At 31.8% G+C, this 18615-nt stretch overlaps 2 protein-coding genes across 2 annotated transcripts in view; both read left to right on the top strand.

The window, feature by feature from the left end:
• snx6 (sorting nexin 6) overlaps positions 1 to 5659 on the top strand; it is a 30472-nt gene extending 24813 nt beyond the window's left edge. Inside the window, 3 exon segments of the mRNA NM_001030217.2 lie at positions 1568 to 1727; positions 3563 to 3648; positions 3728 to 5659. Of these exon segments, the coding sequence (NP_001025388.2) occupies positions 1568 to 1727; positions 3563 to 3648; positions 3728 to 3781 (300 nt within the window). The 3' untranslated portion in view covers positions 3782 to 5659.
• A 939-nt stretch (positions 5660 to 6598) lies between these two features.
• On the top strand, positions 6599 to 18039 carry eapp (e2f-associated phosphoprotein). Its single transcript, NM_199784.1, has 6 exons — positions 6599 to 6744; positions 8098 to 8282; positions 11728 to 11835; positions 11919 to 12033; positions 13707 to 13832; positions 17397 to 18039. The coding sequence occupies exons 1-6, from the start codon at positions 6674 to 6676 to the stop codon at positions 17713 to 17715; spliced, it is 924 nt and encodes a 307-aa protein (NP_956078.1). The 5' UTR covers positions 6599 to 6673; the 3' UTR covers positions 17716 to 18039.
• Positions 18040 to 18615: the final 576 nt, after the last annotated feature.

The following is an 18615-nucleotide window of genomic DNA, read 5'->3' as shown; positions in this document are numbered from 1 at the left end:
CTAAAATATTATTTAATACATATATATGTTTAATAAATCTGTTTTGTTTAAATGCACCAAAATGTATTACCCATATTCACTAAGAAATGGAAAAAAATATTCATTTTCAAAATGGGGTCTGCTCAATTATGCTGAGTACCTGATCTCAAAATAAGAACTTGTAGTAGTAGATTATGGTAATGTGCAAGCATTGGCTGAAATAGAATTGTAAGGTTTTATTTGTAACGTAATTATTGTTTTTATTTGAAGGTATGGGCTGAATTTGTGAACACAGTTTAGTGAAATAATAATAATAATAATAAATATTATTATTATTTTCTTGTAAAATGTTAGTATTTTATTTCATAATATAATTTGTTTAATAATAGTTATAGTCAATCATTTTTGTATTTCTTAGTTGCTTTTAAATAAGATTTTATTTTAAAGTTAACAATAGTAATACTGTTTTGTTTATTTGTATGATTATTATTGATATTATTATTATTATTAATGTTTTTGTTGTTATTATTATAAGACTCAATTATTTCATTAATTGAATTATTGCATAGAAAAAATAAGCAATGTTGTTTAACCCATACCAATAATGCTCTGAACCATGACTATTTTAAAGTGAAGTAACAAAAGTAGTGTTTTATTCATTTATTTAATTTTAATTTTATTTCATAAAAATACTATTAAAAAAATATTATCTTCATTTTATTTTGTGAATATGTTTGCATAATATTTGTATTTAGAATATTTCAATTGAGTCAAGTGTTTTTTTGTAACAATGATCATCATAAATAGTTGTTGTTATTATGAAATATTATGAATTCTGTTAAATAGAAGCCAAAAAGATTACAATATTGTTTACTTGGCCTTAACTAAACATACTGAACCATGACTTGTATACAGTTAAAGTCAGAATTATTAGCCCCCCTTTGATTTTTATTTATTTTTTTTCGTTTTTAAATATTTCCCAAATGATGATGAACAGAGTAAGGAAATTTTTACAGTATGTCTGATAATATTTTTTCTTCTAGAGAAAGTTTTTTTTTTCGGCTAGAATAAAAGCAGTTTTAAAATTTTTAAAAACCATTTTAGGGACAAAATTATTAGCCCCTTCAAAGCTATTTTTTTTTCGATAGTCTATAGAACAAACCATCGTTATACAATAACATGCCTAATTACCCTAACCTGCCTAGTTAACCTAATTAACCTAATTAAGCCTTTAAATGTCACTTTAAGCTGTATAGAAGTGTCTTCCGAAATATCTAGTAAAATATTGTTTACTGTCATCATGGCAAAGATAAAATAAATCAGTTATAAGGAATGAGTTATTAAATCTAATATGTTTAGAAATGGGTTGAAAAAAAATCTCTTTTAAACAGAAATTAGGGAAAAAAATAAAAAGTGGGGCAATAAATTCAGGGGGCTAATAATTCTGACTTCAACTGTATTTATCAAAACAGTTTAATGTGCATTAAATCCCTAATGTTGATTGTTTATCGCATCTTCTTCTTCTTTTATTTATTGTTTGTGAAAAAAGTTTTGTCTTTATTTGAGAATGGCATGATCTCTTCAACAGGACCTGCTGTACAGACGAGGACGGGCATTAGTTGATTATGAGAATGCTAATAAAGCGCTGGACAAAGCCAGAGCTAAAAACAAGGACGTCCTTCAAGCAGAAACCACACAGCAAGTGTGCTGTCAGAAGTTTGAGAAAATCTCTGAATCTGCAAAACAAGGTACTTGGGGAAAAAAAAGAAATTACTGATATGTTCCTAGCAAGGTTTCTACACGTCTTGAAATTACTTAAAACTACTTGAATTCCAGACATATGGACTCAAGGTTCTGAAAGTACTTAAAAACAAACACTGTTCCTTAAATTGTTTCAATTAAATCTGAAATTAAACTCGTTTCTGGCTTAATTTCAACAATTGTACTGAAAAAGCTGAGAAATTCTTTAAATTACAAATCTTGCATTTAAATCTTGTACAACAACACTGACAAATAATGGACATTTTATCAATATTTCAGAAACCACATATGAATATCAGCACTATTGAATTTTATTAAAGTTCTTTGAACATGATTTTTTTTTCTATGTAAATATTAGCTGTAAGTGAAATGTTTAGTAGTGAGGACTTTCATGGCACTACATATGCAGAGGTATACATTTCAAAGGTGCTTAATTTCAAATTGAAAAGTCCTTGAATGCTTTTCGTGAAAGCGTGGGGACCCTGTCTTAGATGTTGATAGATTAGGGTGGGATGTATTATTGAAAAGAAATAAAAATAGTGTGAATTAATGTGAAAACTATTGCAGCCATAAATGTTCTCATTGTACAGTCTTAAAAAGTCTTAAATTGTCTTAAATCCCAAAAGCAGAATTTTAGGCCTTAAAAAGTCTTAAATGTACGAAAATATTGTGTTATAGGGTCTTAACTTTTAAAGTCTTTTAAAGTCTTAATTTTCCTTCATGTATTGCTACCCAATCTAGCTTAAACCCATTCAATCACCAACCATCATCTCAATAAAACTTTAAACTTTTTTCTTAAAAAAAGGTCATTTTCAATTCTGTTTTACATAATGGTTCAATTATTTTCCTTTCAATCTTATTTGTTTAAAAGTGCTCCATGTATTTACTGCTGAGGACACCAACCTGGACAGATAGTGCATAGATTTAGTTTATTATAGTTTTTAAAACTTTTAAAGCATTTGTTCATTTCTTTATTTTAAAAAAAAAGTGTATGGATACAAGTAGAGCTTGCTTTGTTTTTACACAATATTTAAAATAATTTGCTAAGAATTATCTAAAATATTTATATTTTTTATAATAATTATTTTATTGTATTAATAAACGTGTTAAATGATAATATTTATTTTGATAAGGCAAATAAAAATCGTTTCCATCTGGGCCATAAAAAAAACTTAGCCTTTAGCCCTTTATGAGTCTAAAATTTCATTTATAATGGTCTTAAAAATGTATTTAAAGGCTTAAATTTAACTTGTTGAAACCTGCAGAAACACAGTTGTAACTAAAAATAAAACTTTTATCAACTTTACTATTGTTATTGTTGTTATTTTATAATAATAATACAGTGTGTGTAATGAGTATATCTTAAAATATAATTTTATTATTAGAAAATTATTATTATTGGTAGTAGCATTGGTACAGATATTATTGTTGTTTTATTATTATTATTTTTATTATCATTATTAGTCGTTGTAGTAGTTAATAATAGTATTAAAATAATTGTTTTAATATTAGTAGTAAAATGCATTTAAATGATAACAGAAAAATATTTTTACAGTATATAATTTAATATAACATTATAATCTTTATAAACATAACATGATATAACATAATATAATACAATATAAAAGTATAATATAAAAAAATATAATATATAATATAAAATTTAATATAATATAATGTTAAATAATATAATATAATATATTAAAATATAATATAACAATAATATGTAATATAATAAAATATAATATGATAATGTTATAATATAATATAATATAATATAATATAATATAATATAATTAATATAATATTGCTTCCCCTACAGAACTGATAGATTTCAAGACACGGCGAGTAGCAGCGTTCAGAAAGAACCTGGTGGAACTGGCAGAGCTGGAACTCAAACATGCCAAGGTTTACATTCACTTTACATTCAGTGATATCCAAACATCTTCCTCTCCATACATCCTGACCATTTTCTCTTTCTCTGCAGGGGAATCTACAACTGCTGCAGAGCTGCCTGGGAGTCCTGAAAGGGGACACTTAGATGCCCAAGGTGGGCTCTCGATAGAGGGCTTGGTCCCTGCTTTGGTCTCGTCTTCATTCGGAAGATGGAGGAGAGAACATATAATGGGGTCAGTTTGTCTAAAGAGACGTCTGTACTCACCACTACCAGAGACACCACACACTCCATCCACAAACCCCTACAGAGAGGCAGTCCACTGTGGAAGATCCACACGATACACGGCTTCATTTATTCACACCTTTTTGGCTTTTAATTCTTCATCCTTTCTCCATGGGGTTCGCTTTCGTCACTCTTTGTTTCTGTTAACGTTTGTCTGGTTTAACGCTTTGTTTTTGTTTTTTTGTTTTGCTTGTTCTTTGTTTGTTTGTTTTTGGTCAGTTTTGTTACACTTGTTTTGTTAGTTTGTTTTGTTTTGCTTTTTTTGTTTTTTGTTCCACTTTTCCCCCCCAATTTGTTTGTTCGTTTGTTTGTTTTTTCAGTTTTGTTAACACTAGTTTTTTGTTCTATTTTGTTCTGCTTTTCTGTTTTTTATTCCACCTCATTTTCCCCTAATTTTTTTTACTTGTTTGTTGTTTTTCTCTATTTTGTTAACCCCTTGTTTTGTTAGGTTTTTTTTTTGTTCAGTATTGTTTTGCTTTTTTGTTCCACTTATGTTTTTTTACTCATTTGTTTTGCTCCGTTGTTTTTTTTTTGTTTTGTTGCGTTTGTTTGTTTGTTTGTTTTTTCAGTTTTGTTAACACTTAGTTTTTTTATTTGTTTTACTTTATTGTGCTTTTTTTTTGTGTTTTTTGTTCCACTTTTTTCTCTAATTTGTTTCGCTTGTTTGTTTGTTTGTTTGTTTGTTTGTTTGTTTGTCCAGTTTTGTTGCACTTGTTTTAGTTTTTTCAGTTTTGATAGCACTTTGTTAGTTTTTTTTGTTATGTTTTTTTACTATATTGTTCTGCTTGTTTTTTTGTTCCCTAATTTGTTTCGCTTGTTTGTTGTTTGTTTGTTTTCAGTTTTGTTTTATTTTTGTTCTGTTTTGTTCCGCTTGTTTTTGTTTTATTTTGGCTCTGTTTTGTTATTATTATTTTTTTTTGCTGTTCTAATTGTTGTTGTTTTGGTTTGTTTTTGGTTCGATTTTGTCCCGCTTTTTTATTTTTGTTATTTGGTTCCACATGTTAATTTTTTTCTATATTGTTCTAATTGTTGTTTGTTTGTTTTTGGTTCTGTTTTGTTCCTTGTTTATCTTGTTTTATTGTTGTTTGTTTTTTTTTTTGGTTCCTATTTTATGTATCTTGTTTTTTTGTTTGTTTTGTTCTGCTTGCTTGTATTGCATGTTTGTTTGTTTTGGTTTTATTTTGTTCCTCGTTTTTCTTTTGTTATATTGTTGTTTGTTTGTTCTGTTTTTGTTTTGTTCTACTACTTTGTTCCGCATGTTTTTTGTTTGTTTGTTTTTCCCCTCTGTTGTAATCTTTAAAGTTAGTTTTTGGTGATCTGTGTGTGGACGCTGCTCTGATATCTTGTTCAAGTTGAGCTGATTGTTATTACGATTAAAGTGTATGGTCACTCAAAAGCCTTGTACATGTGTTAGTTTTCATCGTATAGCTTCTATATGGATCATCGTAATCAGACTAATTTTTCTTTGTTTTCATTCCTGATGAATAACGCTTTGGTATGTTTGCCTTAATGTAGAATCATATATTGTTTAAAAAGAAAAGAAAAAAAGATTATACATGGATGCATTTTTTTTTTCTCTCCAGATTTTTTTTAAAGTGCACTGTATATGAATGTTGTTTTTCACGATATGTGACCAAAGCTTCCATTTATTCAGATGGAGGAATGCTGATATAAACGCTGGTGATAACAATGATAAAATGACCATGAAAATAACTAAATAAATGATGCTGTTTACTTTAAGTGACGTTTTCTTTTTATTTAAATGTGAACAAAGGACTGATTGGTCTGAAGCAGGGAAAGAAGAAAATTATCAAAGCAGTGTTCGCTTACTGGTAATATATAGCGATGGGAAGAAATGGAGACTTTGAAAATTCTTTTTTTTTTTCATTTGTGTTTTATATAAAATATTAATTACATTTATTTAAATATTTAATTAATGTATTTACAATTTATTTACTTTTTACTTTTTTGTGTGTAAGATATCAAAAGGTGCCATGATTTAGGAAAGTTTTTATTCAATTAAATTATTTTAAAGGAAGAAACTTTTACTTCAGACGAGTTCAAACTAAACAAATGTAAATGTTAATCTCACCATTGTAATTGTCAGAAGAAAAAAATCTGTATAATTTTTTTCCTTTTTTTTAAATAGAATAAACCTGATTGTAACATTTTATTCAATTCCATATAAAAATTTTATTCTGGCTGTAATTTTCTGGATTTCTTTAAAATGACAATATTGCTATTAGACTTTTATAGAGAAAATCCAGTTGTATAACATAATTTAAAGCCAGATAGATAAAAGACTAATATCAAATATACAGACAGAAGGGTAGATAAACAGAAAAGGATAGACAGATAGAAATGGACAAATATTAAATAGAGAGATGGACAGTTGGATACGGATAGACAGATAGATAGATAGACAGACAGACAGACAGACAGACAGACAGACAGACAGACAGACAGTCTATAGATAGACTATATCTATCTATAGATATATATATATAGATAGATAGATACCTACCTACCTACCTACCTTCCTTCCTTCCTTTCTAACAAATTCTTTGTTTAGCAGACCCTTGATTGACCAAAGTAAATATTTAAGTATTTTTGCAGGACTTTTATTTTAACAGCTTTATTTTGAAATTGAGAAAGAAGACACCCGGAAACATTCCTCAACGTTTTCTGATGTTGCAGTGTCTGTGAAGCAAAAACACGTTTTTTAGTCGTTGTGTTTTAGTCGAAATTAAGAAAATGAACCGAAAGGAAGATTATGATTCATACGAGATTGAAGAGCCGAGCGATGATGAAGGAGCCGCGAGCAGGTAAATGCCAAAACACTCATTTATTCACACAGCATGTAAACAAACTAACGTGGGCTGATTTTTGTGCTGGTAGCCTCATACACTGTTATCAGCATAAATACCTTCATAACCTATTTTTGTAGTCATATATTTTATAAACATGAACATTTTTATGTAGAGTACTATATAAATTCATCACAAACTCCAAACACTATGGTATAATGGTATAAAGTTGTGGCGTTTGGAAGTTGTCCAGAATAATATTACTTTTGTTTAAACCAAACGGTGTATGAGTATAATGGATTTATTGTGTATAACATTATATATATATATATATATATATATATATATATATATATAATACTGTAACCCAAGACATTTCTATTAAAAGGAATAATATTGTGAGAAGTTTACATTTGTTAACATAACGTTAACTTTACGTTACCTTTAGACAAAACACGCACTCTTAAGTTGAGGCACGCATGCAAAGGTCTAGAAATAATATAAAATATGTAAAATGCATAACCCACCATCAGGTATATACTGCTACAATGTTTAGTTGTTTAAATTACAGTTTGAAAAAACAGTATTACCATTTTGAAAACCGACATGACCAGGTTGCACATACAGGATATAGAATTGGGCACTCAAGACTTACACGCTAATATTTATTAAAAGAGAAAAATGTGTGACGTGTGTAAAAATATTTTGACTATATATATATATATATATATATATATATATATATATATATATATATATATATTAACATTTATATATATATATATATATATATATATATATATATATATATATATATATATAAATGTTAATATATATATAACATCAGAGAATTTAATTCAATATATATTTTAAGGGGAAGTCTTTTTAAGCTGTTTAAAAGGTTTAAAAAAGGAATTGTACAATATTTATTATTGATAAAATTATATTTTATTTATTAGCCCCTCTTAAGCAGTATTTTTTCGATTGTCTTCAGAACAAATCACTCATATATAATAATTTGCCTAGTTAACCTAAATAATCTACATAAGCCTTTAAATGTCACTTGAAGCTGAATACTAGAATATTATGTGCTGTCATCATGGCACAGATAAAATAAATCAGTTATTAGAGATGAGTTATTAAAACTATTATGATTAGAAATGTGTTGAAGAAATCTTTTTATTAAACAGAGATTGGGGAAACATTTACAGGGGGGCTAATCATTTAGGAGGGCTAAAAATTCTGGCTTCAGCTGTATATTTTAGTTGTTCTGAGCTCAAATCTCATGAGATGATCAGAGTGATTTATTAATGATTATGAAACTCCAAACTCAAGCGTCAAACTAACTTCACCTCATCTGTATTTCCTCAGCTCTGAGGATGAGCTGGATGTCCTCCTGAACGGGACGCCGGAGCAGAAGAGGAAGCTGATCAGAGAATATCTGACGGGGGAGAGCGAGTCCTCCAGTGGAGATGAGTTTGAGAAGGAGATGGAGGCTGAGCTCAGCAGCACTATGAAGAGCCTGGAGGGCAGCTGGACGGCATCTACAACACAAGGTTTTACTCATTCACTCTCAATATCTGTGCACCTCTGGGTTAAAACAATGACCCCTAAATATGCAACAAATAGGGCTGCGCGATATTGGGGAAAAACTGACATTGCGACAGTTGAAGGCAAAATTATTTGCCATCGTGTACATTTTTCAAATATTTCCTAAATTATGTTTAACAGAGCAAGGAATTTTCCCCAGTATTTTCTCTGAAGAAAGTCTTATTTGTTTTATTTCGGCTAGAATGAAAGCAGATAAAAAAAACAAAAACATTTTAAGGTCAATACTATTAGCCCCCTTAACCAGTTAAACTCCATCATCGACGTCATCAACTTTCGCTTTAAGATTTAAAGGATTAGCATTGCACCAGACCCTCTTAAGTAGTTTCGTTTGAAAGTGTAGAATCTATATTTTATGCACATATGCATCACTCTGGTTTTTATTCTACTGTACAAAAGTTATTTACATTTAAATACACAGTATTTTGGATACCCGAGCTGGATATTGAACATTGGGTAATTTTCATATTTTTAATATGGTTCATATATGACACATGTACAAGTTATAGCTCAAATGAAAGCTCTTGTCGGTGCTCATACGGCTCTTGCTTTTTTTTTTTTACTGAATTATGAATCACGGTGTTTCTATGGCGCAGAAGTGAAAACAATACATTTATGATCAATAAGCAGCCCCAGATAGCACATACAGCTGTCATCTCTTACCTTATGCTATGTGCTTCAGGTAAGAGATGTTTTTGAGGTGATGTGCATAAGTAATCCTTTTATATGTCTGACGTGCTCCAAACACAGTGAATTATGTTTGATCAAACAAAAGAATAGTGAAATATGAAAACAATGATCGATTTCTGTGGCTTGTACAGCACCTCTTATCAGTTAGAATACAATAACTTTTGCAGAGATTATGGTAGAGACATTTTTTTCTACCTATGACTAGACATGTGCATGTTGCCTGATTACCCTAACCTGCCTAGTTAACCTAATTAACCTAGTTAAGCCTTTAATGTCCAGTTTCGCAAACAGGGCTTAGATTAAGCCAGGACTAGGCCTTAGTTAAATTAGGCTATTTAAGCCACATTCATAAAAATGGCTTTAGGAAAATATTTTACTGGTGTGCACCCGGAGACTGACGTATTGTAAGACATCTCACTGCAAGTTATTTTGAGTTGAGACAGCTCAAACATGCAATTTAATCTTGACTAGCCTTAAACCTTGTTTGTGAAACCGTGGGATAATGTCACTTTAAGCTGAATACTAGTGTCTTGAAAAATATCTAGTCAAATATGATGTGCTGTCATCATGGCAAAGATAAAATAAGTTATCAGTTATTAGAAATGAGTTATTAAAACATGTTTAGAAATGTGTTGATAAAATCTGCTCTACATTAAACAGAAATTGAAGAAAAAATAAACAGCAGGAGCTTTGTTTTGTTAGAACTTATATTGTTACATTGATTGGGACGATTTTTCATAAAATCTACAAAATAAAATAAACAAATTAAAGGAGAGACGAAAACAATAGAGCAAAAATAAAAAAGAAATAACAGTGCTTTATGGTTTTCAGTGGTGTCTAACAGTATTCAGCTACAGAAAATAAGTTATCAAATCTAAATAATTAAACACAATTCATATGTACTTTCATTAGTGGAAAACATAAAGTGTCAAATTTCTTTAAAATTTCTTGTGGCCAATTAGCTTAATCTTAAAAACACTTTCACACTATCAGATTTCCAATGACTCTGTATAGTTCTCGTTGTTTAAATAATTAAACACAATTAATATTTTTTTAAAGTGGTGAATTTAAGTTCCCTGTGCCCAAATGCTTTAAATTAGCTTGAAATCATAAACTCAAAGGCCTTAAAGGTGCAGTAGGTGATCTGCCAGAATGCTAGCATTAGCATAATAGCTTAGAAATTTTACGATCCTTCCCTGCTGTCCAAAGCCAAGCCTGCTTAAGTCAGGAACACGTGAACGCGCACTGATTAGATGGAACACTAGATCATGTCATTCACCAGTTAGAAAACTCTACAGAGACACACGCTTTATCAAGCGTAGTTGTGGACAAGTCAGCTGGTGCAGGATTATATTTCCCCAAAACTATTACAGGCTGTCACTGTTCAATGAATGAATGTGTGAATGAATATAAATCAAACTTCACCTCAGTAAAGCTGGTTAGGCGGAAGAGCACATTTACTGATGTTTTGTTATTAAACTAAATAAAAATTAGGTCTGAAAAAAGCAGTGCTAAAAACTGAAATATCCTGTCATCCGTTTACATTACACTAATATTTATGTTACCAAGACAACCAGGGACTTTTCATTTTCAGTTGTGCTCGCTGATCCTCGCACATCGCTTGTTTTGCAATGCTCAGGTCTATTTAACAGACTATATTATCGATGCTGTAAAAGGTTCTCCATGAACTTAAAAATAGCCAATCTTCTGCTGGACGTTTTCAGTAGCTGAACAACACCACTGTGCATATAAACCCATTCATAAACAACAACACAGTCTACATTAGCTTTGCGTGGCTAAAATATTTTTAAAACATACCTGTCTAAAAGAAGTCACCCTACAGATTGTTGTTTTGAACTGCATAACGTCATTCACTTTCATTGTGCAAAAGTAATTCTGATATTGATTCATAGTTTAGAAGTTTTGATTCTGCATTTTTGGCAGAAGCTCTTTCAGAAACACTATTTCTTTTTATGCATACAAGGCTACGGTCTTTCAGAAAGAAGTTCAGGTTGATGTGGAGTTTGCCTGACGTTTCTCTATCAGCGATAGACCCGTGCTTCATGTATGCGCGTGAGTGACATATCTGTCTGCTTATAGAGGCTGCGCTGAAATTTTAATTTAAATTTGTTGACAGTTTGAGTTACCAGTTGTAACCTGTTGAGTTATTTGTCGGTCCGACAATATTTAATTGGAAATGTTTTTTTTTTTTTGTTTTATGCCTTACCCAGATTATAAAAATAAATTTAGATCATTTACTTCAGGGGTATTCAAACCTGGTCCTGGAGGGCCGGCGTCCTGCCGGTTTGAGCTCATCCTTGCAGGTGTGTTGAGGCAAGTTGGTTTCTAGAAAGCTTAGTAAGAGCTTGATTAGCTAGCCCAGGTGTGTCTGATTGGGGTTGGAACTAAACTTTGCAGGACATCGAGTTTGGACACCCCTGATTTACTTTAATCATTACTATTGGAATGTGAAGAGACTTTCAACCAGCACAACCCAAAAGGTTTCTGAAGACAGTCACCTAGTGCACCTTTAAAAACACTTACACACTATTAGATTAAAGTTGCGCTGACTCCACAAATCATGTGTTTTGAATTCTGTTTTCTAAGCCAAAATTATAATAATAAATTGCTTGTTGCTGGAATCTTGTCATGTCACGTGTTGTTAGTACACGATGTAATGCTTTAATCAATATTTAATTCTAGGTCAAGCAACTGGGACTAATGACAGCACTTCTGCAGCAAACAAACCACAGACTCAGGAGTATGACAGCATCTACTTTGACTCCGACTCGGATGAAGATGTTACAGCTGGTATTCACTTATGAACATCTAAATGTTTAATTGTGCTTCAGCCATTAAACTGCATAATTAACAGTTATTAACATGGTTATCAGGTGCTTCTCAGGGACTGAGGAGGAAGCAGCGCACTTTTCTCACTAATGACGAGCTGTTGTACGACCCAGATGAGGATGACCGAGATCAGGCTTGGGTGGATGCAAAAAGAAAAGCGTGCGTTTTTATTTTTCATTATTAGTAAATTACATAAAGTCAGAAATGCATCAGAGAAATTCAATAGGGATGCAGATGAATACTGAAAAATTAGGGAGAAAAAGAAATATATATATATACAGTGGCGGAAATACGTAATCAACACGTCACCATTTTTCTCAGAAAACATATTTCTAAAGGTGCTGTTGACTTGAAATGTTCACTGGATGTTCGGAACAACCAAAGAAATCCATATATACAAAAAAAACAAAACTAATTAGTTAAAAAATGAAGTTATGCATAATAAAATCAAATGACACAGAGAAAAAGTATTGAACACATGAAGAAAGGAAGGTGTGGAATGCAGTGAAAGCCCAGACAGCAGCTGAAATCTCTCAGTAGTTCTTCAGCAACATTCTGCCGTTCATCAGTGTAAATGAATATTATCTGCTTCAGTCCAACATCTACATTAGCAGGAGGATGAAGATGAAACCAGAATAGATATTTTAGCAAGACAATGATCCAAAACACAGCCAAGGAAACTCTCAAATGCTTCCAGAGAAAGAAAACCAAGCAGTAGAATGGCCCAGCCAATCACCTGACATGAATTCAATAGAGAATACTAAATAAACATCAGATTAGATAGACAAGACCCACAGAACCATCAATACTTTTTTTTTGGTTTTGTTTTATTTTTATGCTTTTATTGTTTGGGTTTTTACCAAAGTCTGGTTCAATTCCATGTCAACAGCTCCTTTAGAAATATTATTCACAGGAAATAACATGATATGTTCAATACTTTGCCCCCCACTGTATAGTGTTGGAGTAAAAAAAAAAAACGGGAGAGGGGTGCATTGGGAGATGTTTCATGTACTGGATATGTGTATAATGTGGTTGTTTAAAGGTGTTTAAGTATTATTCTTAGGATTGGGTTTAATCTTGTATTAAATATATTTATCTGGAGTCAAAGGCAATAAGTTATCCTTTCCGTTTCGTAAATTTCTCTAATATTTTGGATCCTTTTCTTATATGTAGGTGGGTTTGATGTGAGCCAGTTAGATGTAATACATTTTGGTGCTAAAAACAATATATGTAGAAAACAATATATGAAGTAATTAACGTTTTTGATCGGTATTGTTTACCATGCTATTTTGAATAATCAGTCACAAGTAGCATGCAAGTATGACTTGAAAGCAGCATTAGCACTATTTAGGAGAAAGTCTGAATGTGCACATATAAAACCAGCTGTACCCCAGTCTGATTATTGGCTTTATAAAATAGAAAAAGGGCTACATTATTATGCAAAATTAAACAGAACAATATTGAGGTTTTATATATGCACATTCATTTATTTTTGAATGGTGACAACTTGTGACACGCTCCCTATATTGTTTACCACACTATTTGAATATTTAAGCCAAAATGACTTGCAAGTATAACAACATGATCACTATTAAATTGACTGTAAGCAATGCTGTACTTTATTAGTCATTGGCTGCCAAAATGATTTCCCTATTTAGAATTTGCAAACAATACTTCTCTGACAATATAATATTACTGAGAAAGGCTGAATGTGCAAATGAAAAACCAGCTTTACCCCAATGAGTTTTTGTCACTCAGAATTGAGCTCAAATGATTTTGGTTTTCACAACTTATTATTTGATAATAACTTATTATTGTTATTTTTAATACAGATATAGAAGTCAGAGACCGTTACCGCCATCAGCGAACAGAAGAGGCAAAAGCCAGGCTCTTCCCAGCAGTGATGCTGTGCTCAACTGTCCTGCCTGTATGACCACACTGTGTCTGGACTGTCAGAGGTAATGTCATGTTGTGCATCTGTGCAGATTATTTTATGTTATACCACAGTCTGTTTAATATGGAGGGAAATTTCCACCAGTTTCAGTTGACATGCAGTGAGTAAAAAATACCTTCATAGATAAAATTTGAGTTAAAGTCAAAATGGTTAGTCCTCCTGTGAAATTCTTATTCATTTTCAAATATTTCCCCAGTGATTAACAGAGCAAGGACGTTTTCACAGCATTTCATATAATATATATATTTTTTTTTCTGGAGAAGGGATTATTCTTTTAGTTTGGCTGGAATGAAAGCAGACAAAATATTTTTGTAAAACATTTCAAAGTCAACATTATTAGCCCCCTTCAGCAATATTTATTTTCAATTGTCTACAGAACAAACCACTGTTATACAATGACCAATTACCCAAATTTGCCTAACTAACCTAAATAAGCCTTTAAGTGTCACTTTAAGCTGAATACTAGTATTGTTAAAAATAACTAGTAAAATATTGTGCACTGTCATCATGGCAAACACAACAGAAATTAGTCATTAAAAATTTGTTATTAAATTATTGTTTAAAAAATCGGTTTAAAATATATGTACCATCTTACAATGGAGAAGATTCTGTACTCCACCAAAGGTTGCAGTCAAAAATGTTATCTTATTTGGCAGCCAGTGCTGACATACATAAAACTAATGTATCCAGACTTAATATTTTCAGTTTGACCATTGTTTATTTGTATCTCACATTTTTTTTCCTTTCCTCCATTTTATTTTATTTTCTATCTAAATTATTTTCTTTCTTTTTTTTTTTTTTTTACATTTGCGAAGCCTAATGTGACTCGTTGTGTGCGTATATATGTCCAATAGATGAGTGAACATATAATAGAACTTTTATCTACTTGTATGTGTGTATATATTATGACATGATGAAAAGCAGATAAATAAATAGGCATAACATATTGTAGAGAAATGGTGCAGTGGGGCAGGGGGCTCTGTTGGAGCAAAGATAATTTGTCTCTGTTTTTCAAATACTTTTGAAATTAATGTTTTATTAACCAAAATGTTAATAAAAAGATCTGAACAAAAAAAAATCTGTTAAAAAAATCTCTGTTAAACAACACTCGCAAAATATTTTTGAAACAATTAAAATTTCACAAGAGAGCTAATAATTTTACCTTAGTCTGTTTATAATTCAAGGTTCTCAAGAGTTATGGAATTTCTGGACAATCACTACATTTAAAAAGGTCTATTCTAGACATTGAAAATAAGGGAATTGTATTTTATTGTCCAAGTCAGGGATTTTCATTTGTGATTTAAACTTTACTTGCCGTTTATCAAAATGTGTTTTTTCTATATAGTGTTTTTAACGCGCTGTTTTACATATTTTGCTTTTGTAATGGTTGGGTTATTTTTCACTGCCATTTTATTCTTTTCCCACTTGTCAACCAACAATCAATGCAGTCATCAGGCTGTACCTGTTAAAATACTGTCTGTCAATGCTCCATCCTCAACCAGTCCCTCCTTGAATATTTAGGAAAAATTTCAGATTTATTTGACAAAATAAATAAAATTGATACATGATTGACTTTAAATTATCAAAACAAGCAAAAGGTGTTTAACTCTCCTCAACAATTGCATTAGAAAAAATATTTAAAAATTTCACTTTTTATATTTTTTATTTCAAAATTGTCTTAATTAAGCAACTGTGGTACTGATATCTCGTAACAACATGTACAGAAGTTTGTTACAAAATTTCACATTTGATTTTAGCAATCTGTACAACAAACCTAGCCCTGTTCAAATTAGCCTTGGCTGAATTGTGATGTCACTATGCGTTTAACGCCTCTTTCACGCCACACACACAAGCAGAATGCGAGCAGTGCGTGTTTTTTTTCAGTGTCCATCTCAACAGATTAAAGCTGTCTTACCACACGCAGAAGCAGAGTGCGTCAGTACGGAGCATGAGTGACGCTGAAGCAGCAGTGTCGCGATCATTTTGGCGCTGGATCTATTTTTGCTGTGCTGCTCGCGCTTAATTAAAGTGACAGTGCATTGATAATGACCAAAGACACATAGAATGACAATAAAAGTAGCAATTTTACCCAATAAAAGCCTCGATAATATCCACAGATTCAATTAAATGAACTTAAACGATTAAAAACTGCAACAAATATTTATTTGAGTCCCAGACTACAAAACCAAACCTAAAATTTGCTTAAGTTGCACACTAGTTTGATCATGTACAAATATCATTTTAATTATATTTCATTACTATCCTGACAATCATAAACAAAATTACACGATATCACAGGCGATTGAGCTCTGTGTGCACCTTGGTGTACATGAAAATACATGAATGACACTCCTCATAGAGTGTGAGCAGCAGACAGTTCTTTATTATCTAAATAATTAGTCAAATAAAGACTTGCAGGTTAAGGAAACAGCATGGAAGGAAGTGCTGCGTGTCTTGGTGCAAAGTAAAAATAAAATGTGTATTTATGTACAGTTGAAGTCAGAATTATATAATATATTCCGCCTGAATTATTAGCCCTCCTGTTTATTTTTTCCCCAATTTCTGTTTAATAGAGAGAACATTTTTTCAACACATTTCTTCACATAGTTTTAATAACTCATTTCTAATAACGGATTTATTTTGTCTTTGCCATGATGACAGCAAATAATATTAGAATAGATATTTTTCGAGACGCTTCAATACAGCTTAAAGAAACATTTAAAGGCTTAACTAGGTTAATTAGGTTAAATAGGCAGGTTAGTGTAATTAGGCAAGGTATTGTATAATGATGGTTTGTTCTGTAGACTATTGAAAAGAAAATAGCTTAAAGGGGCTAATAATTCTGACCTTAAAATGCCTTTTAAAAAATTAAAAACTACTTTTATTCTAGCCGAAAATACAACAAATAAGACTTTCTCCAGAAGAAAAAATATTATCAGACATACTGTGAGAATTTGCTTGCTCTGTTAAACATCATTTGGGAAATATTAAAAAAAGAAAAATAATTCACAGGAGGGCTAATAATTCTGACTTCAGATGTATATATAGATGGGTAACTAGATAGAATAGACTGAGATTGATTGATGAGCCGGTCAGATGTGCGCTGTTGACGCACCTTTGTTCAGTGTGAAAGACAAACTGCATGCGCATGTGGTGTGAGAGGCGTAAAGTGGGTCAGAGACCTCGAATACAGCTCGGTGCAGTTTCAACAATATAATGTTATTTAATATTAAACAATACAGATGGCATGAAAAGAATTTGAAGTATGTGTTTGGTCAAAATCTGTGAAAAAATCTGCAGCAATTGGAAAAAAAAAAAGCAAGCTCCTTTATATTTTGCACTATTTTTTTGATTTTGTGTTGATTGAAGAAATCGCTAAATTCTCTAGAGACTGCTCAACACAACAGCGGCCTGTTTTTCTGTTCATTATAGATCATGGAAATACAGCTTTTTACTAGAATTTGACATTTAACTTTGAGTGGAAACCCTGAATAAATGTAATGTATAAATAAATCAGGCAGAATGCTTGTTACGATCACAATAGAATAACATTTATCTTAATCAACAGGCATGAGAAATACCACACGCAGTACAGAGCGATGTTTGTGATGAACTGCGCTGTCAACAAACAGGAAGTTTTGCGCTATAAAACCATTAACAAGAGAAAGCAGAGCCGCAGCAGGAAGAAAGCACGTCAGGAGTCTGCATCTACATCCACAGAGGCTGAAAGAGAGTCGAATGCAGGTCTGACTGACGCACGATTGGCAGGAATGGATGAAGAAGAGCTTTATCACCCAGTCAAGTGCACTGAATGCTCTACTGAAGTGGCTGTGTTTGATAAAGACGAGGTTTACCATTTCTTCAACATCCTCGCCAGTCACTGCTAAAGACATTTACTGGACACAATCAATCCAAACCACTTCTTTCAGTTGGTTTGATGTAGATAATTTTACTGTAAAGTAAATATGGAGATGTTTTTTGGAGGGAAAGGAATGGTGTTAGACTTATGATTTTATTTATAGGGTTTTATTTGATTTCTGATGTTGTAAAATGCAAACACACACAAGTGATCAGCTTCATGTAAATGACATTTCATATTTCCACATAGTTGATTCTATTGGCTTTAAGATATGTTCTTTAAGGGTTTTTTTTATTGTATTTTTGTACCTGGAGAGGATATTGATGGGAATTAAACTGAAGTGACATGTAAATTATTTACTTGCTGCTGGAAATGCATATAATCTTCCTAATGAATGGCTGGTCTGTTAGGGAAAGTGGCAGATTGTGCTTTAAAACCCTCTAAATACACATATAATAAATTTATGTACACTGCCTAACAAAAGCTCAATAATGTTTATATCTGGTGACTAGGCTGGCCAATCCTGGAGCATCTTGACCTTCTTTGCTTTCAGGAACTTTGATGTGGAGGCTGAAGTATGAGAAGGAGCGCTGTTCTTGCTGAAGAATTTGCCCTCTCCTGGGGTTTGTAATGTAATGGGCAGCACAAACGTCTTGATTCCTTAGGCCACAGGTGTCAAACTCAGTTCCAAAAGGGCCGCAGCTCTGCACAGTTTAGTTCCAACCCTAATTAAACACACCTGATCAAACTAATTGAGTCCTTCAGGCTTGTTTGAAACCTACAGGTAAGTGTGTTGGAGCAGGGTTGGAACTAAATTGTGCAGGGCTTCGGCCCTCCAGGAATTGAGTTTGACCCCCCTGTTTTAGGCTGTTGATGTTACCATCCACTCTGCAGATCTCTCATACTGAATGTAACCCCATGATTTTTC

This window comes from Danio rerio, chromosome 17 (genome assembly GCF_052040795.2).
Source record: "Danio rerio strain M-AB ecotype USA chromosome 17, GRCz13ab, whole genome shotgun sequence".
In the NCBI taxonomy this organism is placed as follows: domain Eukaryota; kingdom Metazoa; phylum Chordata; class Actinopteri; order Cypriniformes; family Danionidae; genus Danio; species Danio rerio.
This window is presented reverse-complemented; position numbering and strand designations above follow the sequence as displayed.